General features: G+C 36.6%; 1 protein-coding gene across 23 annotated transcripts in view; it reads right to left on the reverse strand.

The window, feature by feature from the left end:
• Positions 1-23,521, reverse strand: part of nrxn2a (neurexin 2a) — a 316,646-nt gene that overhangs the window by 178,480 nt on the left and 114,645 nt on the right. For all 23 annotated transcript variants that reach the window (XM_077233387.1, XM_077233386.1, XM_077233381.1 and 20 more), the window contains 2 exons: positions 11,659-11,832; positions 10,044-10,166 (listed from right to left, as the gene is read on the reverse strand). In XM_077233387.1, the coding sequence (XP_077089502.1) occupies positions 10,044-10,166; positions 11,659-11,832 (297 nt within the window). The remainder of the gene's footprint in view (positions 1-10,043; positions 10,167-11,658; positions 11,833-23,521) is intronic.

A 23,521-nucleotide genomic window follows, 5' to 3' on the forward strand; every position in this document is an offset into this window, starting at 1 on the left:
AATGAATGAATTCACTCTCTTAGAAGGAGACTGTTACCGCTAACAAGTTTCAATCAGAAAGGCAAATGAAAAGTCCTTACTGTGAATTCATGACAAATTGTGCATGTAATTCTACGGATGAACCATGTATGGTGCTCTAACACCTCCAAACTGAGCAGCAGGGGAGGGCAAATATGTAAGAAAAAAAAATCTAGCGCAAGCTCATACAGTGTTTTGCCTGTGGAAGTTGATTTATCTGGTGTGCCAGCACTGAACAAATATGGCTACAGGCTGAATAAGAGAGTTGCTGAAAGAAGAGACCAAGAGAAAAATTGTAAAAAAATAAAATAAAAAAATGGTAGTGCAAGGGTGAGAAAAACTGCAAAGTTCACATGAAAAAAGTGTGAAAGCCGGTTTATGACCGATGCCTGTTCCTCACCTCTTCTCAATGTGGTGACCTGTGCAGCAGCAAACTATTCAATGCGTGAAAACTGAAGACACCAAAGATTGATACTGCTGCACACTTTTCTGTTGGCTTTGCGTGGCTTCTTTCCAGCACTGAATGGTTATATAGGAGGGTTATAACACCTTGAGAAATGATATCTGTTAACATTCCCATTCATCTGAACGACAACTGCTCAACTGATGTCAACATGGAAACAGTCCATTTAATGCATTTAAGAGCCCTCTAAAAACATATATTTTGCTTTCAAAAAACATTATTTCATCACAATACACAAACATTTTTGCACAGCCGTCAATGGAGAGAGAAGCTATTTGGATTCAGATGGTTTTAGTTATATATGGGGGTAGAATTGTTGCATTATTCCAAATAAATAAATGATGATCCACAAATAAATGTAAATACATTCACAAAAATATATCAAATTCACAAATAAATAGATTAAGATCCACAAATAAATGTAAAGAGTTTCACAAAGAATTATAAAACTCACAAATAAATAGAACGAGATTTGCAAATAAAAAATATATTTACAAATGTTGTTTATATACCACAAGCACAACTCTGCCTGGCATTTATTTGTGAACCGTTTTTTTTGCATTTGTGAATCAGTTCCTGTGCATTTGTAAATCCCCTCACGCATTTGTGGATTTTGCAAAACTTCTAGTGTCGACGTGCAGACAAATCCACAAATAAGTGGACTCCACCCACCCTTTACCTAAGCCAATCAGATAACGGCCACATTGTGCTGACCAATCGTAGCACGTTCTCGCTACAACCAATCACGTTAGGCTTTACACTCTGGGCGAGACAAGCGGCGCGTCAAAAGCAAATAGCCGATTATCTTCCCTGCCGTAGCAGTTTAACATCATGTAAAACTAACATGTTTGCAATGTTAACACATTTTGCCCATGACGTCTGTTTTCTTACCTGAAGATATATGACGTATAATCTTCTTTATTGACTATGCTGGCTACATGAAAATTCATAATTCGTGATAGTGTCTACTGGACGCGGCGCAGCGCTACACAATGATTCACTGATAGTAAACGGATGCCCGTTCTTCTTCTGAAGTAGCGGCTACTACACGCAACTACGGAGGACACATCATTTGCACATTTGCTCCATTGTCCAATGTAGAAAGCCTCGCACGGGGTAGGCACGATGTAATAAATTACAAAACGGATGATTTTGTCTTTTAAAGCACAATCGTTGTGACAAATAGCTAGCTATAGGACATAAATATTATGTAGAAGACAAAATATCAGCCCAAATGACCATCATTAAAGATGTAACAGCGTGTATAGGCTACTGGGGTTTTGAGTGGATAATGCAATGCTGAAAAAATACATATTTGCATTTATATTGGATGCTGTAAGTAACTTTTACAATACAATATTATTAAGTCTGATTCATATGAAATATTATTTATGTAATCAAGCGTTTTAACGGAAAAATTCAAATCGCTTGTCTGGGCATTTCACTAAATGCATGTTATATATTTAATCAATAGATCCACCGACCTGCTATTTAAAACTTGAATGAAGAAGTGGGAAAAGCTGTTGTGACAGTAATTTCCCCAATATTACACAAACTCGCGTATTTATCACGAGGTTGAATCCAGTCATTCATTACTCAGCAACGCATTGATGCTTTTCTGTTTTATCATGAATAACGTGACGCCTCTGCCATTTTCAAAGGATCATAAAAATGTGTCTTGGCTTGATACAAAGTCTAATGGTCTAACTCTAACGAAATCCAAATTCTAAACATATTTTACTGAAGCAATATTATGGGCCTTATAGCCTTACATTTCCTATTTGAGCCAATGCAGATGAGTGAGCAAAATTATTTCAGGGCAAGACCACTCTGATGGTAAAGCCTAACGTGATTGGTTGTAGCGAGAACGTGCTACGATTGGTCAGCACAATGTGGCCGTTATCTGATTGGCTTAGGTAAAGGGTGGGTGGAGTCCACTTATTTGTGGATTTGTCTGCACGTCGGCTAGAAGTGTTTCAAAATCCACAAATGCGTGAGGGGATTTACAAATGCACAGGAACCGAGTCACAAGTGCACAAAAAACAGTTTACAAATAAATGCCAGGCAGAGTTTTGCTTGTGGTATAAACAACATTTGTAAATATATTTTTTATTTGCAAATATCATTCTATTAATTTGTAAGTTTTATAATTCTTTGTGAAACTCTTTACATTTATTTGTGGTTCATAATCTATTTATTTGGAATAATGCAACAATTCTACCCCCATAGTTATAGCATCTACCAGTAGATGTTAGTTGAGGGGAGCATTTCTACATTTCAAAGTTACCTGACTTGCAATTGTCACCAGGAGGAGGATGAAACATGCATAAAATCCCATAGACTTGCACTTAAGGAGAGACCTAACAGTTAAAGTGTTTTCCTGCCACCAACATTTTCATTTTTCTCTCAGGCTGCTGAAACCAAACACAGCGCATGAAAGTCTCTGTACAAAGCATATGAATAATTTAATGCAGTAACACTGTTGCCCAGGAACCAATTGTTAAAACCCAGGGTTAGAAGTGGCGCAAAACCTTTTTTTAAATTACAAATGTGAAAAATTGCTTTGAAGGTTAAAAGCGACCTTAGCCCAGGGTCAAAAAAGACATAACCCAGAAAAGCCCTATAGAGACTTGGTAACTGGCTCAGTCGACTTGGACCAGTAAGAAACCAACCAGTCCCGCATAGCAATGTGATAAATTCACTTAACTGTATAGCAACTCCCTGGCAACCATCCACAGCATATTTTGCACAGAGAAGCAATATAATTGAACATGCAACAGTCTAAATTCCCAAACGCTGCGATGTGCCTCCGGAATATTCGAAATCTGTGTGATTTAATGAGGGAGAAATGAATATCTCCCTACATAAGACAAACTTACCCTCATGACAGGTCGCCCAAAGGTCACTAAAGGCCATGGCAAATGCACGCCGTATCTGATAATTGGCAAGGCGGGAGTGCGTGTGTTAAATATAGGAATTTACACATGAACCTTCAGAACAGGGTTTCACAGCAAACCAAAACAAACAGAGTTTAATGGGGGGGAAGAAAGAAAATGATAATATAGAAATATTTTTTATTTCCTGTTTTGATTATGTCACAATTACATCTGTAACACTAACAAAGCAGATCGGTCAAGATTTAAAAGATATAGATAGATTGGACAGAAAGACAGACAGACAGATAGATAGATAGAAATATAAAAAGACAGACAGACAGACAGACAGACAGACAGACAGACAGACAGACAGATAGACAGATAGACAGATAGATAGATAGATAGATAGATAGATAGATAGATAGATAGATAGATAGATAGATAATTTTTCAGCCCATCACAACGCTCCATTACTACCTCTGAACTTTCTGCCACACAGCTAATGTTGTACTCAAACCAAACCTACTTCAGAAAATCAGGCATTCTGAAAGACAGCTCACTAGGGTTTTTTTTGTGGATGTTTTCAGACACTCTGTGTAATTACTCGCCTCCCGGCACGAGCTGCGAAACAATAAATCAAATGGAAGCAGTTGGACTTATAGTGCTCTGTATGTGAATACCATTCATTTGATTGTCAATTTACAGGGTAAAATGATAATGCAAATTGCTAATTGTTATCAGATCAAAACTAAAAAAAAACTTCTGAAATCATATGAATAAAGGGTCCCTGATTTCTGATGCCGTTTATTTACATGCGTTGTGTACTGCCATTTCATTAGAGGAATTATGCAAATAAGGTAGCTGCGATCTGGCAAACTTTACTGGTACAGAACCATTCCACCACTGTGACCCAGACACTTTAAAATGCCTTTAAAATGCCAAAAATACATTTGTCTACATGGCTTGTGTGGATACTCAGTGACTTATATCACCTTTTCCATCATTTGATGAGTTACTGCTGCCAAGATCAAAAAAAATTGTACACAACATCTCTTGTAAAGGAAATGACTTGCACAGGCAATAAAAGCACAACATCAACTGCCCAATCCCTAATGACCCTAAACTGCAGAGAAATTTTGTCTTTGTTACAAAAAGGATAACAATTACGCAATTTCAGCACATGTAACAGCTGGTTAAACTTGATTGTGTGTGGTTAGTTACTAAAGACTCTTTTCCACAATAGGGTCAAATTGTTTTTGTTGTGATACTGCAGCATTACCTCAAGGACACAATAGGCGTTATACTGTAGTGAACATTGGAGAGATTGTTATGGAGAATGATCACATCACACAGAAAGGTCAAAGTTACCAGACAAGCAGCAAGGTATATTAAAAGTATCGATTGAATATTGATAGAAATCGTAGTCCATGCTCAAGTCAAAATTTAACTGAAATCGTTGCTCACAGTGTTAAGAACTGCTCAAACTGATGGTGGAAATTACTTTAAGATGGTTACTGCTATTAAACAAGTATCCGTATATGGCTAAGTTTGAGGATGTGTGCAAACATCCTACCAGGATGAACTGAACATGCAGATTCAATTCCATCTTTCCTGCAGCGAGTACATCTCAATCAATGCCAGCAAACTAAAAGCAGGAGAAAGAGACGCAATGAACTGTTGGAAACCCGCCTTAAATTTGTCCTAATTCTGTCAGAGTCTACTCTCCCATGTCACCGACTGAGTGACATCCTCCAAAGCGGCAGCTAGAACAGGGTGACGTCTCAGTCTGGTTGTCTAAAAGATTGTGGAAGTGCGAGATGTAGGCTGCTGATTACGAATCTTCCTCGGCTTCCTTCGTGTTGACATTTCACCGTCCTTCTCCCCTCCAATTACTCCATCCCTTCCTACTTCTGGACAGGGGGTGACCTTTTAATCTCCTCTAAATATCTTATTATATGGTGCCTCTGCTTTTTTAGGCTTGGCAAGACCTGCTATACAATTACAAGACATTCACGCTTTGTTTGCTCTCTAATGAAGCGATCAGGAGTCGGACCGGCAGCCAGCACCTTGGGGCCTGCCACGATGTCACATTGAGGGAGTGGTTGCCAGGGCCGCGGGCAAGTGGCTGTTAAAGTCTGGACACCAGTGCAAGAATGGTTGCACAGAGAGACGGAAAATAGGGGCAGGAGATAATGTAGACTAAAGCCCTGTTCATACTTTCGCCTGCTCCACTGAGTGCGCGCGCTCTTCCCCAAACAGACAAGGCGTTGTACTATTTTTTATTACACCACCAAACTCACGCTACAAAAGAACCAAAGAATCGTGTAAACCCTAGTAAACCTTGAGATTATTACTTGTTACATTAGAACAAGATATATTTACATTAACTAAACTAAATTAAACAATGACTCAAATATTTTCTAATTTCATTAATAAAATAATAATTTCATGAACATTTTTATTAAACATTTTACTAAAGAATACCTCTCATACTGATAGCCGCTCCCCGATGCCAGCAAATTATAGGCCTATATAAACAGAGTATGTGCGATGGCAAATTCAAAAGTGAAAAGCAACTGCAGGCAACACCCATGCCAGGTGTTATGGCCAGCAGCCGTATCACCCTGTAGCCCAAGACTGGTTGGCCACTGAAGCTAAGCTACTGAGCCTGGTTTGTACCTGGATGGGAGACCTCCTGCTGGAAGAGGTGTTAGTGAGGCCAGCGGGGGGCGCTCACCCTGTGGTCTGTGTGGGTCCTAACGCCCCAGTAAAGTGACGGAGACACTATACTATTAAAGAGCACTGTCCTTCAGATTAGACATTAAACCGAGGTCCTGGCTCTCTGTGGTCATTAAAAATTCCAAATACCTGGCCAAATTTGCCCCTTGGCCACTGTCCATCATGGCCTCCTAATCATCCCCATATACTGATTGGCTTCATCACTGTCTTCTCTCCACCAGTAAGCTGATGTGTGGTGGGCGTTCTGGCCCAATATGGCTGCCGTCGCATCATCCAGGAGGATGCTGATCATGCTGCACATTGGTGGTGGTTGAGGAGATTGCCCCTTACATGTAAAGCGCTTTGAGTACCCAGAAAAAAATTCTACTTCAAAGCAATTTTAACAGCTGACTGTGAAAATGCAGTAAATATTATTTTTATTTATTAAAAATGTGCTTTGTCCATTTTTTTTTTGTAATTCAGAATTTTGCCACAAATGCTGTTGATAGATCTAAACAGTAATGCTTAATCAGTGTTTTATCAATTATTATTATTTTGAACATATGAAGCACAGGTCAGAAACCATATTCACTATTGAACTAGAGAATTATGTCAATAATTTTCTTGAAACACTGTTGACATGCTTATTGGATTTTACTTCCCAGGTCAGGTCCCGCTTTTGGTGACCCATATAATGTCAATTCCATATCCTGTTCTCAACTGAAGCACGTCCAATTGGTAAAAACCTATATTCCATACGAGGAACCTTCCACTAGGAATCTGAGGGTTATATGGCTCAATTGACCCTGGTATCCTATTGGCTTTCAGAAAATGTCACCATGAAGGATTCATTTGTATGGTGACACCAAGAACTGTTAATTGTTCTGCTTCATGTAACAATACAGAACTCAGACAAATTACCAATAAAAAAAAAGGAGAAACCATTGTATGAACTTATCTAATATTAAAAAAAACCCTGCTGACTAATATATATATATATATATAGAGAGAGAGATTAGATAATTCGATTTATTCTAAATATACTGAATACATTTATTTTACTAAATACATCCTGAATAATGGAAATATTTAAATGAACACTAACTGTTCACAAGATTAGAGTCAGAACATTTTTTTGTAAAAGAAATTAGCAAACTTAGCAAGGATGCATTAAATAGATTGTAGTGACAGTAAAGAAGTTTAAATGTTATACATTTTATTTATTAGCTTATGTAACTTTCCATTTTTCAAAGAATCCTGATTTTTTTAAATCACAGTTTCCATAAAAATGAAACCGCACAAATGTCTCGTATTAGAAAGTTTTTTTAAACAAGTCACTAGTTTTCTTTATGTGTAAAACCTTAGAAATACTTGGTGAACCATTAAGAAGAAAGAGCTTTGTTTAAAGTTTTGCCCAACAAGAACAATTACCTCTGCAAGGAAACGTAGCCCATTTTATGCGCAGGGCACGACAGAAAAGTCTATGTGAAATCTAAGGTTGGCTGAGCAGATGCTTGCAGAGAAAGGTGAGAGTAGAGTCCAAGGCTGCGAGGCAAAACAGCAGACATGAAAGTGCAGCATCTATTTAATTTAATGGTCACCGCTGGAGGGTCTGATGTAAAGTACAGAGGGATGGAGTGAATCCTGAATGAACAAAAGAAGTAGGAAAGAGCAATCCCTTAAGACTCACAGGGACCTGTGCTGTGTCCTTGGACAGGGTAACACATTACAAGCCATTTAATTAGACCTTGGGTGATGGATGTGACCGTTCACAGGAAATCAAAGTATGAAACATAGATCCAGCCACTTGAATACGCTGTTCTACCACACAGGACATATGCAATACATCCCTGGATATTCCGGTGGGATTTGTGTGACATTCGATGCGTATGTAGAAACAGTCTGGGAAGGATCGGATGACTGTCTGCGGCTCTCACATTTCTTGTTACTAAAAGCAAGAGTGCTAATAAAAGCGCTCGAAAGTCGTTGAAAATGTGCGAGATGTCACACAGGCAGCGGGCGTAATTTGTGCTAATGATATTCCTAAATAATCTACTCTAATTACCGAGGTCAACCAAAATTATTCTCCCCATATGTCCGCTGTCTGAAAAAAAAAAATATGTATGGGCATGTGTGTGTGTGTGTGTGTGTGTGTGTGTGTGTGTGTGTTGTAGAGGACAGGCTAAAAAGATGACTGACTGCCTTTGTCACTATTTGAGAAAGAGAATGAGTCATGCATTAGTGAAGCTGCTCCAGCTCTCTGTGGCTGCCCACCGGATTTTGTGTTGATCGCATGAAAATGACTTTTGAAGGATTGTATTTTTTTTCCCACACCTGCAGCCTGCTCCATAGCCTTTCATGCGGATGAGGATGAACAGGTGTGCTACTGCTGCTTTAGCTATAAAACAAGCTTAGTTAATTCAAATCATCTGTCAATGCACCAAAAAGCACCAACACTTCCATGAAAATTCATCTACGGATATCCAATCTGATGACAAGAAATGAAGAACATGAATGATTTTGTAGACTGTTTAAATCAGGACTTGCCTTGTGTATTGTCAGTTTAAACCACTTTTCAAAAAGTAATATTTGTGTTTATGTACAGTAATTATGACTATAGGTGAATCGAGTATTAACTGATTGACTAAATAACATTCAAATCACCTAATCCAACATTAAAGTGCTTCTAAATCCTTAAACTTTTAAATACTCGCCTCCTTTTTCTTTTCTGATAGATGTTTGTCTGTTTTTTAAATAATATGATTGAGCATGTTTATGTCTCTGCTAGTGTATGAATGTAGAACAGCCATGTCAAGCCCACTATGCTTGACATGAGACATTGCCTCCTATGTTGATAAAAGATCATTATCACTTTGATAATGGAGATTGAGATGTTTTACGGTATTGCAGGTATGCGGTGCTGTGAAATAATTGTAAGTGTTAATTGAGTTAGCGTTGCAGAAGTTGTTTTGTACTCTCAGATCTGCTGCATCGACAAACTCAACGCCGCAATAGTTCATGCATAATAAATTTAGCAAATGTTTACACATGCTGCTTGTATACCGGTCACTTTTAATTATTGTACTGACAAAAAAGCAATGTAAACATTTGATGCCTTATTCACACTGATTCTAGAGATATGATATCTGTAAATGATTAGCTTCATTTCCGATAAATTAGCTTACTACACCAGTCAATGGTGGGTGAATTGAGAAAATGTAACTTCAATAAATATTTCATGATTTAATAATATAATATAATATAAGGAATAATTCCTTTACCTAATATTTTTCAAATAATACAACGGCCCGTCATCAATTAATCCTTACTTATTCTATATTGTACTATATTATTATTGTATTTAACTAGAATAAACAGCTTATTTAAATCTCTCCATGTGTTTAATGAGGATGTTGTTTAAACCATCCAACACACTTATTTGCTCTTTTTTATACATATATTTATAGCAGCTCACCCTATTTATCTTCATTTAGCTCATTAGGCCGTTCTCCAGAGCATTATTGTCAAAAATATGGGGATGTTATTAAAGAAAAACACAATCTGCCTTGATCGATGCCAGTGTCTGTTTGAAGGCAAAGCACAGTCAGATTTTTTATTGCAAGTACAGCATCACAGACATTAAAAACCCACAGTTCCACCTCCAAGCTTTGGTGTAATTAAACATTTAAGATGCAACCGAAATTGCATATCTTCCAGTCTTCAGTTCAGGGGTCACTTGAACCATTACTAGCTCTTTATGAACATTATCTTGTGGCCCTCACTAATTAGAGTGTTCTGCCTTATCTGCACATTAAAAAGACTGCATTGCGGCGCACCATCGTTTAGTACTTCAAACACTTAGCTCAGAGATTATCAAAGGAGAAGCCTTCAACGGCTTATTAATGTGGCCAAACAAGCCTCTTTAATAAAGCTGTTTAATCCCTACTAAAGAGCAAAACGGTACTCACGGTCACTGCAGAGGGGACCACCGTATGTCGTCATTGTGCAGTCGCAGGTAAACCCCTCCCACTGCTGCAGACACACTCCCTGATTGGAGCAGGAGTCCTCCGTGCAGGTTGTGCCGGGGCCGGCTGAAACAAACAGGAAATGGGAATCGGTGGTTATAATCACACAGACGATCACAGTTTCTACGCTGACACAGGTTTCAAATTTCACAATGTTCACTGATGACAGCAACAGGAAAATGTGTGGACAACTCGGCACTGTATTTATCAACAGAAATTAAAATGACTTAAAATTGATAGCCACTAATACTGTCTGTCATTAAAGTTAATCAAAGAAAGAAGGAAGTTAATCAAAGACTAAATAACTTTTGTAGCGTTAATAAGGATTAATCTATATTTCATTTATAATTTATGCAATGCAGACTGTTTGATAACTTCACAGGTAAATATGACATTTATTATGGGTTTATGTGAGGATTGTTTAAAGTTTATTTAAATACAAAAATATATCTATTTTCGAGGCCTAATAAATGTTTTTTTAAAAAGTGATAGCTTGCAATGTGTTAAATGGCTATAATTAATGTTTAACATTGGGGGAAAAAATCATTTTCATTGAGACACCAGTAGCTGTCTTAGTATCAGTGATACTGGTGATAATCATTAAACAAATATTTAAAATATACTGTCTTTATGTTGTTTCTACATTCTTTTTGAGATTAACTGTGAAATTATTACATTATAAAATTAAAAACGTATAAAACGTGTTTTTAATCGCAATTAATCAGAAAAAAATGTGTAGTATTTTTTTTAATCGATTGACAGCACTAATATACTTTATATATATATATATATATACACACACTAATAGGTCCTTTACATATTAATAGGTTTTAATATACATATATTAATACTACTAATAGGTCCTTTACATACAATCTGCAGGCAATCACATAATTTCTGCATGGCACAAGCTGACTGGCCTCTGCTGATCCTCCAGCCAATGAGATTGCTTGCCCAACATTTAAATAGTCTGCTTCAGTGTTTGTTGTAGTGTCCCGCTGGCCTCACTAACACCTCTTCCAGCAGGAGGTCTCCCATCCAGGTACAAACCAGGCTCAGTAGCTTAGCTTCAGTGGGCAACCAGTCTTGGGCTACAGGGTGATACAGCTGCTGGCCATAACACCTGGCATGGGTGTTGCCTGCAGTTGCTTTTCACTTTTGAATTTGCCATCGCACATACTCTGTGTATATAGGCCTATAATTTGCTGGCATCGGGGAGCGGCTATCACAACAAACACTAAGCTGAGTTTTCAGCATCATTACTCCAGTCTTCAGTGTCACATGATCCTTCAGAAATCATTCTAATATGCTGATTTAAACAGTTGTGTACATTGTTTGTAATGTTTGTAATTGTTTGTAAAAAAAAAAATAATAATAATAATTTTCTAATTATTTTATTATTTCAGATTTACGGTAAAAAATAAAATAAATAAAAACGACGGTGAGTTGTGTAAGAAAATTGGAATAAGATGCACCCTGATGCTATAAAATAGATAAACCAGATGTATTTTTAGTTAAGGGTCATATGTTGTTATGATCAGAGCAGCAGTATACTAACCTTCACAGCCTCGCTCCACTTGGCCCACACGGTGCAGAGCATCTGCGATCAGGTCAGGGAGTCTGCCGTTCAGGTCAACTGAGGCCAGGCAGCCCTGGTAGCCATCCCGCGATGCTATAAGCTTGGGCAGACTGTTGTACATGCTCTTCCCCACACCTCCAATGTACAGCTCTCCTATACGACACAGAGGAAACACACAGTTATCAAAACACATCACCATGTTTAAGTACATTCAGCTGATTTTTTTTTTCCCCTGAAAATCAGCTGATTGAGTCTGAACATTCCAACTGGGGCTGGATGTCTGTCTTTTAAATGAGGCAGGAATCAAGGATGATGGTTTTTACATTTGACTTTTTCATCATGTTAGAGCTTCATAAGGTGGGGTAATCCTGTGGTACTCTATGATGAGCTGAATATGTGTGGTTCTCTTTTCAACTAATTCCCTGCTGATGAAGGCTAATACCAATGAACCTTTGATGTGCGGAACAAAAAGAAAAACAGGGTTGTCATAAAACAGCATATAATTATGTAACTTCAAAGTTGCCCTTGAGCATCATTGAGAAAGAGAACATGTGGATAATCATATGAGAAGATGAAGGAGAAGGGAACTTCTCGCTATAGCCTCCTTTACGATGCTCATCTGTGGTGTTTGGGTGTAGGATTTTGCTCAGACGGAGATTTGGGAAGGGAGAAGAGAGGTGGAGAATTAAAATGACTTGGCTCTTCATCACAGAACAGTATGTCCCTGCGCCTGGTTCTTAAAAGCAGACTGATGCAACACTGTTCAGAGGAGACAATTATATATACATTTATAGCTACATTTCTGGATTGAATATTGAGTGCATTTATGTAAATTACATCCAGTTTGAAATGATCACAGTGTAGTACAATCTATGTATTGCTGAATGAAAAAAAATGTGTGTGTGTGTGTGTATATATATATATATATATATATATATATATATTTATTTATTTAATAGGATTTTTTAAATAGTAAAACAAATGCATAAAAAGTATGCTTTTTTATAAAGAGCTTTAAATAAATGCTTGTTATCAAAACTAGGCAATAATAGCAACTAATAATGGCTTATAATAATAATCCAGTACATTTTTATTTTACGTGTATATCATTTATTACATAATGAAATAATGTACTACAATTTTTGGATTTACAATTATTATTATTATTGTTGTGGTGTCATAGGACATTAAATAACCACAAAGGGGGATGACAGCAAATAAAATAAAATAACCTACAACATAATCTTCTCTGTGAATACTCTGTGAACTTAACACTGCTATTAAAATTAAGAATGACTATTACTTTTAAAGAATGATTTAAAGAAATTGCTGTGTGGTTAGGAGAAATGACATAGCAGCTAGTGTCTATATAAATAGACCCACAATTATAATATTAGTCTGCTGATGTTATACTTAGTCTCTGTTGTGTTGTTTAAGGTACACACTGCTCTTTGATTCTACACTTATTATATTATTTCATTCTGCAAATATACATTGCGGAAAGCATCAAAGACGTCCGGAGACCTTTTGATAAACATTCACCAGGCAGTCCATGTTTAGAGGGCATTGTTTGCCAGTGAAATGCAATTTCCAACTGAGCTCTGCGGGCAAGACAGGCAATTACGCGTTAAAACTGACAAGCAAGAACACATATGGCAATTTTCGTCATACGGTCGAAGAGTGCGCTCTCTCTCTCTCTGATTGTTTGCTGAAATATGCTCTTTTTCCACTCCAACTGAATAAGCCTAATTAGACCACCATTAAAAGCCCCATTCCTCTAAACTTCTGCACTCTTTAATTTTATCTCACCTCACTACAAATAAATTGTATTCTTTCGTTCTAACTTTCCCTTTCCATTAAGAGCCCCTCAACCTGACTCTCTTCAACTAACTACTGTAATTGTCCTCGATGCCTCTTCAATGGAATGAACTGTCTTTCCTGACTGACTACAGCTCCGCCTCTTCGGATACTGATTACATAATCATTGCCATTTTACAATTCACTGCAACAAGTGTTACTGGCTGAATATCAATTGAGCTTCTAAAAGCACTGAACGTCAAAGTGCATTCAGCACCGCACAAACATCAAATCATTTCTCATAAAAAGTCTATAATTAATATTATTCTTCCAGTGAGTTCAGTCTGTAACTCCTAATCAAGACTTCAAGTAATCTACAGCTGATCCACGGCATGCAGTAATTATAATGAAGAGGGTACGAAAAAATACGACCTGAAATACTTTTTTTTCCTTTTCCAGACAAATGGTTTGTGAAAGGAGGTGCTTAACCTTCAGAACATGTTCAATCAACCTCTAGAGGTCAAACTAAATATTATATGAGATATTTTAATGTATTCCTTCATATTTTAATCATTTTATGAGGCTTGCAATTTTTTAAATCCTGTTACCAAAATTTGGAACGTCTAAAAAGTATGGAGTTTGATTGAGATTAATGGGAATACTAATGAACCGTTTTCTACAAGGATAATAGACCTCATTGATAAATATGTATATATATATATATATATATATATATATATATATATATATATATATATATATATAACAATGGGTTATGCATTTATTAAATAAATAATTTGATTAAATTTATTCATTTTTATTTGACTCCAATGTCTCTGGAGCACATGGGCTAACCAATAGGGCCGGGCTCAAAAATAAATAAACAAACAAATAAATAAATAAATTCCCTTCCCTTAAATTTACAAAGCACAGAGCCACGCTCAGTCTGCTTCACACAGAATAGCCCATGCATGGTTATTAGCTCGGTATGTCTCAGTGTTATGCAAAGACTATTAAGCAGACTTCAATCACAATATTCAATTATACACCCAATAGTTTTTTTCATTAGTCATTCAATGGATGGCTGGGCAGCGGGAGCGCGGAGCTTCTTTTGTGAACGAGAGGGAGGAAAATCAATTGCTTTCATACGAAGGAACTGCAGGGAGATTGTAAAAATGACATCTCCAGTCATGCGTCTCTGTTGAGTAATGACGAAGCAATATCCCTGCTGGATAAAAGTGGAAAACGGCAGAAAGCAAAAAAGAAATGCTTTTGGCTGTGCTCCATGACCAGCAGCCTGACCAGTGGATTAAAGCTCCTATAAACGCTCTCATTACACACTGCACTGCTAAGACCTAGAGTTTCCCATCAGGAAAAGTTCTTTAGCATCATGTTGAGGATCTAGGGAAAGGTGGCAGTATAATATCATAATGATTGCTAGTACAAGGGATCATTTGTGTTGTGTGCATACGGGAAGGATCACTATTACTAACAAACACCTAAAGTATTAAGGTCACAGACATTTATGCCAGACACGAATGATAAGAGATATTGAGGTATTGAGAGAGTGCCATTCCTTTTCTAAGTGTAGAATGAACATAGGAACATTAGGCTAGATGATGCTAGGATGTTTGCCAGAACGCTGGTTGCTACTAGGGGTGCAACAGTTCAAATTGCTCATGGTTCAGTTCGTATCTCGGTTTTAGGTTCACGGTTTCGGTACGGTTTGGTATGTGCTGTTCAGAAAAAAAAGAAAGAAAAAAAGAATCTTTATTAAAAACAAATAATCCAACTACAAGCAAAAGCACAAATAAATACAATAGAGCAAATATAATAATAAAATAAACGGTGCTTTTCAGGTTTTTCAGGTAGGTCTAACATTTGTTTTCAGGTACAGAAATTGATAAAATTAATCAAATGTAAAATAACATTGCATATTTGACTGTATAAGTTAAAGATGAATCCTTATTAAAGTTACAAAAGCTATTCAATCACGAACAGTGAGTGATTTCCTTGTCTTTTGCTGTTTGACTAACATTAATAACAGACAGCATGAACATTAGGCTGCCGTCCCTTTAAGACATAATGCACGAACACAAAAAACTGATACTGTTACACATGAGTTGTCTTTCTCGACTGTATAAGTTCACTTGAGGCATAACAGACTCTGTTAGGATACTCATCAAGACGGAAATGTTGACATCATTTTTGTGTGAATTTGTCCATTCAAGCGCAAGACTTGAAAGAGAACTCAATATCAGCACACGCAAGTTCTCTTTCCAGTCTTGCTCTTGAATGTTTAAATTGTCGAGGTTAAATTAGTTTAGTTTAAACACAGATAGCAACGCTGTTAAGGTCTTGCCTTAACTGCGTAAATGACTGGTCATGTTCGAGCATACGGCACTCGCATTGTTTTTTGATTATCGCTGTTGTAACGTATTTATGGGGAGCCAGCATGTGCATCCATCGACAGAAACATACATTAGTGGGACTCTGGTTTATGCGTTATTATTTTCAACAAACCATATTATAGATGCCTCATCAGATTTGAGAACAACCGCGGTCCAAATGTGTGCCGAACCGTTACACCCCTAGTTGCTACAGTGTTGTGTTTTGTACAGGTGGTTGCTTGCTTACCCAGCTGAAGAGTCTCGATGATATTCTGTTTTTTAGATATGGCTTGGATCTCTCCTTCAAACGTAAGTCAATGCAAACTTGGCAGGCGTAAACTGTGTCTAATTGCTTAGAAAAGTAATAGCACACCTCTCCTTAAAAAGCTGCACAACTTGAGATATATTTTGTTTGGCTTTTACTCCTCCTGCCAGATTCTCACCATGATATAAAAATGTGTGTGTGTGTGTTTAGGAAATCTTTTCCTTGACTGAACGGGCCACCAACAGCTCATTAATAAACTCATTGACATTCACATTTTATAGCAACACCTGGATTTTCCTCACGCCAGGGGGAACAGGAAAGCAATTCGATTACAAAGTCAATAAAACAAATTTTCAGAAAACATTTACAGGGGCTGGATGGCAGTTCCTTGAGGGGGAAAAAAACCTCAATTATCGGACAGTCACATATGCTCATTTCAAAACACATACAGTAACAGGTCAAGCTTCACTTTCCACTGGCTCCCTCACAGAAAATAACATCACATATCAGCACCGTCCGAGGATGTTCATTTTACACTTCACAGGAGAGCACTGGACCCTGGGGATTGTTACGCCACTCTCCATTCTCTCCGGCATAATTGCTTGAACAATTACAACTGACACGTACTACGAAGTTGCTCTTTTGATGTTTAAAGGACCTGTTCTGGGGCAGCCAAATAAAAAAAACAAGACCTTGGAGCCTGACAGCAGGAGTTTGCGCTTTATGGCCTTATTTGATTTGGCCTTTATTACTCTTGTACTTAAAGTAGCTTGTTGACGTAGAATTAGATTTTTTTGTGGTGGAGACTTTGTAGCTATTCCTTTCTTGTCTTTATCCAAGCATCATGGTTAAAGAACCATGAACATTTTGCCCAAAAATTCTATTTTGTAGCGTATAGTGTAGAAAATCATGTTTTATATATTACATTTGCGCATTAGGCGGACGTTTTTATCCAAAGCGACTTACATTGCATTTCAAGGTATACATTTACATTCTTATCAGTTCTTCTCATATACATTATACAGGTCCTTCTCAAAAAAGTAGCATATTGTGATAAAGTTCATTATTTTCCATAATGTAATGATACAAATTTAACTTTCATATATTTTAGATTCATTGCACACCAACTGAAATATTTCAGGTCTTTTATTGTTTTAATACTGATGATTTTGGCATACAGCTCATGAAAACCCAAAAGTTTAGCTAAAAAAATTAGCATATCATGAAAAGGGTCTCTAAACGAGCTATTAACCTAATCATCTAAATCAACTAATTAACTCTAAACACCTGCAAAAGATTCCTGAGGCTTTTAAAAACTCCCAGCCTGTTTCATTACTCAAAACCGCAATCATGGGTAAGACTGCCGACCTGACTGCTGTCCAGAAGGCCATCATTGACACCCTCAAGCAAGAGGGTAAGACACAGAAAGAAATTTCTGAACAAATAGGCTGTTCCCAGAGTGCTGTATCAAGGCACCTCAGTGGGAAGTCTGTGGGAAGGAAAAAGTGTGGCAAAAAACGCTGCACAATGAGAAGAGATGACCGGACCCTGAGGAAGATTGTGGAGAAGGACCGATTCCAGACCTTGGGGGACCTGCGGAAGCAGTGGACTGAGTCTGGAGTAGAAACATCAAGTAGAAACATTGACTTTTTTTGTATTAAAAACACTTATTTTATTGGTCGGATGAAATATGCAAATTTTTTGAGATAGGAATTTTGGGTTTTAATGAGCTGTATGCCAAAATCATCAGTATTAAAACAATAAAAGACCTAAAATATTTCAGTTGGTGTGCAATGAATCTAAAATATATGAAAGTTTTATTTTTATCATTACATTATGGAAAATAATGAACTTTATCACAATATGCTAATTTTTTTAGAAGGACCTGTATATATATATATATATATATATATATATATATATATATACACATACACACAAACAATAAATTAAAAATAAATTTAAATTTAAAATCAAATAAAAATTAAATCTGCAAGCAGCATTTATCGGTGTTCAAGCAGTTAAGGCAGTTAAGCTCAAACGCATCAAAAAACATTAAGTTTCATGTAGCAGGCATTTAACCACTGACATCATAGATGGAATAGACCTTGTTTTAGCATGATTTACCATGATATACCAAATCAATTTTTTGTGTGATTTTTCATGATTTACCATGTTCCAGTATGATTTACCATGAATCTAGCATGATTTACCATAGTTTACCATGATATACCAAGTTCTAGTATGATGCCATGATTTACCACATTGCTAGCATTAATGTGAAGTGTCAATATTAATGAAGTGATAAACTGACAAAAAAAATTATTGTCTTATAATAGTTAACATGGAAAAACAGGTTTGCTTTAGTGCAGAATACTGGTGAAAATCAAGTCTGTCAAAATGAAACTGAGCCAATAAGTGGTCTTCTACTGCCCTCTGCTGGCCATTATACTTATTAATAAAGTGTTTTCACAGGTGATTTTGCACTGTTATTTAGACACACACACACACACACACACACACACACAAAGACAAATGTTTTTTTTTTTAATGCTATTGGGATGTGTCGTTATGAAAATATACTTTAATGGTCCATAAGCATTTCACATAATGTCTGTGTAAACTATTAATCGGATTATTCAGCATTTATTCAGAAATATAGGACTACACACACACATTCTGTTGTAGATACAGACATTTGAACTATGTGATGGAAAAACAAAATGTTTACTGCAAGTCTCCTTCAGGATTCACATTTCTCAATGTGCTACAATAGTCATTAGCAATACTTTAATAGATGAATTTTGACTAAATGTGAGTGTAAATGTTAAAATAGTGATTTTATAAAGTCTAAATAAGAATTCTAGAATTATATTAGTTAGTAGTATGACAAAATTACCATTTTAAACAGCAGGGGGCAGTAGAATACCACTTATTGGCTTAATATGCCATTATGTTCATATAATTTTCACCTTTTTAACTGTAATAGAGGCATATTTGCTCCAATCTGTCTGAAAATTGTCATGCTTATTTAGAGTCACATGTTCTGACTTGTTTTTAAGAAGATCTGAGCATTCATCGAAGAGATATAGGCTTTCAGGGACACTTGGTCAAGGCCACATTTTGAAGTGACCCTATTAAAGTCATGCAAATGCAGAAGTTCAACTTTTCTGACAATTATTGATCTAGAGAGTCCAGAGTATTGTACTGCAATGGTTTTGAACATTATGATATGAACATTATATGATCATAGATGGAAAAGACCATTTACAGCTAATGTAGGCAATTTACCATAGGAAATATATTGTTTTGAAGCTTTTTAACAGTTATAGCGCCACCTATGGTCCGATCTCCATGAAACTTTGCATGCTTCTTCACCATGTTATGACACATATGCTCATATGCTTATCTTGTACGTCTTGAGCAAAGGATCACAGTGGTGTAAAAAGCTTGAGGCTAGGACCAACGGTCTACGAGTTATGAGCAATTTAGTACTTTTGGTTGCTGTAGCGCCACCTATGGGCCAATCGGGGTCATTCTCTGATAGGTTCTCCCCAGAAGTGTGGCCTACCATCTGGCCGATTTTCAAGTCTCTAGGCCTTACGGTTTGGGCTGCACGATGCGTTTTAGGGGATTTTTTTTTTCAAATAGCAATACCAATAGGTTTTCAGCACTTCGTGCTTGAACACCTAATAATAATGAGACCTTTATGACAGTTATAACGCCACCCATGGTCCAATCTCCATGAAACTTTGCATGCTTCTTCACGATGTTATGACACATATGCTTATCAATTGTTGTGAAGTTCTGAGTTTTTATTTATGATTTATAGGCTTTTTACTGTATTTTGCCACGCCCCTTTTCTAAATGACCCTGTTACAGCCACCCAATTGAAAAATTTCAACTTTTCTAGAGTTGATGGTCTTCAATCCTGCTCCTGGAGGGCCACTGCCCTGCAGAGTTTAGTTCCAACCTGCTTCAGCACACCTGCCTTTGTATTTTCAAGCGATCCTGAAGAGCTTGATGAGCTGATTCAGGTGTGTTTGATTAGGGTTGGAACTAAACTCTGCAGGACAGCGGCCCTCCAGGAGCAGGATTGAAGACCTCTGATCTAGAGAGTCAAGAGAATAGGCCTAGACTGGTTTGGTTCCAATTGGGCGAAAAACCAGGGACTAGTTCGCAAAAGTAGGTTTTGGAAAAAATCCGACATAACATTTTGGTTTTGCTTAAATCGAAATCGGATATACGAGCAAAGGATCACAGTGGTGTAAAAAGCTTGAGGCTATCACCGACGGTCTACGAGTTATGAGCAATTTAGTACTTTTGGTTGCTGTAGCGCCACCTATGGGCCAATCGGGGTCATACTCTGATAGGTTCTCCCCAGAAGTGTGGCCTACCATCTGGCCGAGTTTCAAGTCTCTAGGCCTTACAGTTTGGGCTGCACGATGCGTTTTAGAGGATTTTTTTTGCACTTCGTGCTTGAACACCTAATAACATTTCCTTACACCTGTACACGTGATCTGATAAGTCTGGATTTCTGCCAGATGGGAGGGTCAGAATTTGGCGTAAACATCATGAGAGCATGGATCTATCCTGCCTTGTATCAATGGTTCAGGCTGCTGGTGGTGTAATGGTGTGAGGGAGATTTTCTTGTCACACTTTGGGTCCCTTAGTACCTATTGAGCATCGTTTATATGCCACAGTCTACCTGAGTATTGTTGCTGACCATGTCCACCCCTTTATGACCACAGTGCACCCATATTCTGATGGCTACATCCAGCAGGATAACAACAAAGCAAAGCAAAAATCATGTCAAACGTAAACAAATATCAATACTATCATTGTGAATTAATATTTATGACTTATAAATAAATAAATTCAGTTTCTGTGCAGTTCCAAAGTTCCTTTGTTCCCAAGATGAAATTACTATATATATATTTTTTTTACATTTTAACACATTATTTGACTTCTAGTTAACCAATTCTAGCACATTTTAGTCAATGTTTATCATTAGATAATAGATAATTAGACTCTATTTGCATTAAGCTAACGTGAGCAGCACTTAAATAACCAGATACCAGTTGTCATATTTCTAACAGTTGTAAGTCTTTCTGCCTTCTCTTCTTGTAGGCGGTCGAATGAGTTTCTATGAAGAACAAGAAAAAACATTTATTATCTAGCCCCTCATTGGATATATAGTCCTATAATAAAGTGTTTTGTTTCGGCACTATTTTAAACTTTTTTGGGTTAAAAGCAGAATTTGTTTGCATTCATTAATATATTCACTTGTTGTGCATGCTTATGTGAGTATCATAAAATAACATTAGGATGCAATTTACCTTTTTAAATTTAACGTTTTAAAAAATTCTTAATTTCTAAAAACATAGTTTTGACAATCTCTAAATATATATTCAAATACAAAACCTAAAAAAATAAAGTAAGCTATTATATCGGCAATACTCTTTTGAGCACATAGGCCTACGTATATAGATGTAAATTCATAAAGAGCCATATAGGCATCTAGTGGGTAAATGTGATGGCATTAAATATGAATATTACAATTTTTAATATTAATTTTTTTTATGTACCTTATGCTCACCAAGGCTGCATTTATTTAAATACAGTAAATAAAGTAATATTGCAAAATATTATTACAAATTAAAATAACTGTTTTCTATTTGAATATATTTTATAATGTTATTTTGTCGTAGCTATGTTCAGTTTGTTTGGGTTTTCATGGACTTTTAGTTTGTATTTATTAGTCACACGTATTCCTTTGAGTTTCCCTCACCCATCAGTTTCATGGATACTAATCTTCTTCACAGTTGTTCGTTATTTAGTTCATCGCCGCCATGTGTATTTAAGTTCCTCACCTTCACTCTGTGTTTGTCCGGTCTCGTTTATATTAGCATATGTGTAAGTTGTGCTCATTCTAAGCTTTCTGTGGATTACCTTTTATTAAACTCTGTTTTGAATCATCATCTTCTGCTTCTTTGACGTCGACCTGCACCTTGCGGACACATTTATTCCTGTAATTTTGAAGCTGAATTGTCAGCATTTTCAGCAGAAATCATTTTTATAAGCTGATTCGGTTCTCAAGAAACATTCAATAATATTATCAATGTTGAAAACAGTTGTGCTACTTAATATTTTTGTGAAAATGGTGATACTTTTTTCTGGATTCTTTCTTGAATAAAGTTCAATGAACACCATTTATATGCATTTATTAAAGCATATATTTAATCAAAGTCTTTGGTAACATTATAAATGTCTTCACTGTCACTTGATCAATTTAATGCATTCTTGATGAACAAAAGCATTCATTTATATATTTTTTATCTTGCAACAGATGTTTGAATGATATAGTTTCCACAAAAATGTTAAGCAGCAAAAACTATTTTCAACATTGATAATGTAGCAAAGCAGCATATAAGAATGATTTCTGAAGGATCATGTGACACTGAAGTCTGGAGTAATGATGCTGAAAATTCAGCTTTGTCATCACAGGAATAAATTTCCTTTTTAAATTTGTTAAAATAGAAAACAATTTTAAATTGTAATAATATTTCACAATATTACTGAATTTACTGTATTTGTTATTAAATAAATGCAGCCTCGGTGAGCATAAGCAACTTATTTCAAACATTTTGAAAAATTGTAACGTTTCCAAAGTTTTGAACTATAAAACATGTCAATTTCATTTACTAAAGAAATGGTTCCAATCTACCGCATTACCAGCCAATCAGCAGGAAAAAAGCAACAGACACTGAGAAAAAAAACATTGACAAATTCTCATTACATCTACTACTTGTTCCATGGTTAGATTATGTGGTCTTGACAAACAAAGTGGGTTCTGTTTTCTTTTTTGGGTGAACTTGTCTCAGCTTTCTACAAATGTCGACTCGGACACAAAACTAAGGATTGCCTGCCAAGATTTCTACTAAGATGCCAGTGAAAACAGTGAAAGTGCTTTTCACCTAGGATATTGCTCTGCCAGCAGCTGCTAATGTCTTTCCAATCAAAATATTTCATTTCAACACACAAGGAAAGAACTAAAATATACATGAGATTCATATTCGTATATTTTATGTGAAATAAAAGTTTGTTTTTGTGCCCAGAGTTAAGCAACACCTGCTTAAGGTAGCAAAAGCAGGTTTGGAAGCACTAAAAAATATGCAAAGTCATTGGCGTATTGTTGCTGCTTTTTCTCTTTCCCCTGTAGGCGCTCCTCTTTGTTCTTCTAATTACAGCAGAAAACAGTGAACAACGATAGCAAAAGTGAGAAGTACTGGAAGGTAGATTTCAAAAGCAACATGATTTAAACAAGGAGCCGGGAGCCGTGTAAACACCCATCAGGAAATATACTCATTAAAGTTGAATGCAGGAGTTT

The sequence above is a fragment of the Siphateles boraxobius genome, unplaced genomic scaffold (assembly GCF_051911475.1).
Source record: "Siphateles boraxobius isolate OS27281-9 unplaced genomic scaffold, OSU_SipBor_1 18, whole genome shotgun sequence".
Lineage (NCBI taxonomy): Eukaryota > Metazoa > Chordata > Actinopteri > Cypriniformes > Leuciscidae > Siphateles > Siphateles boraxobius.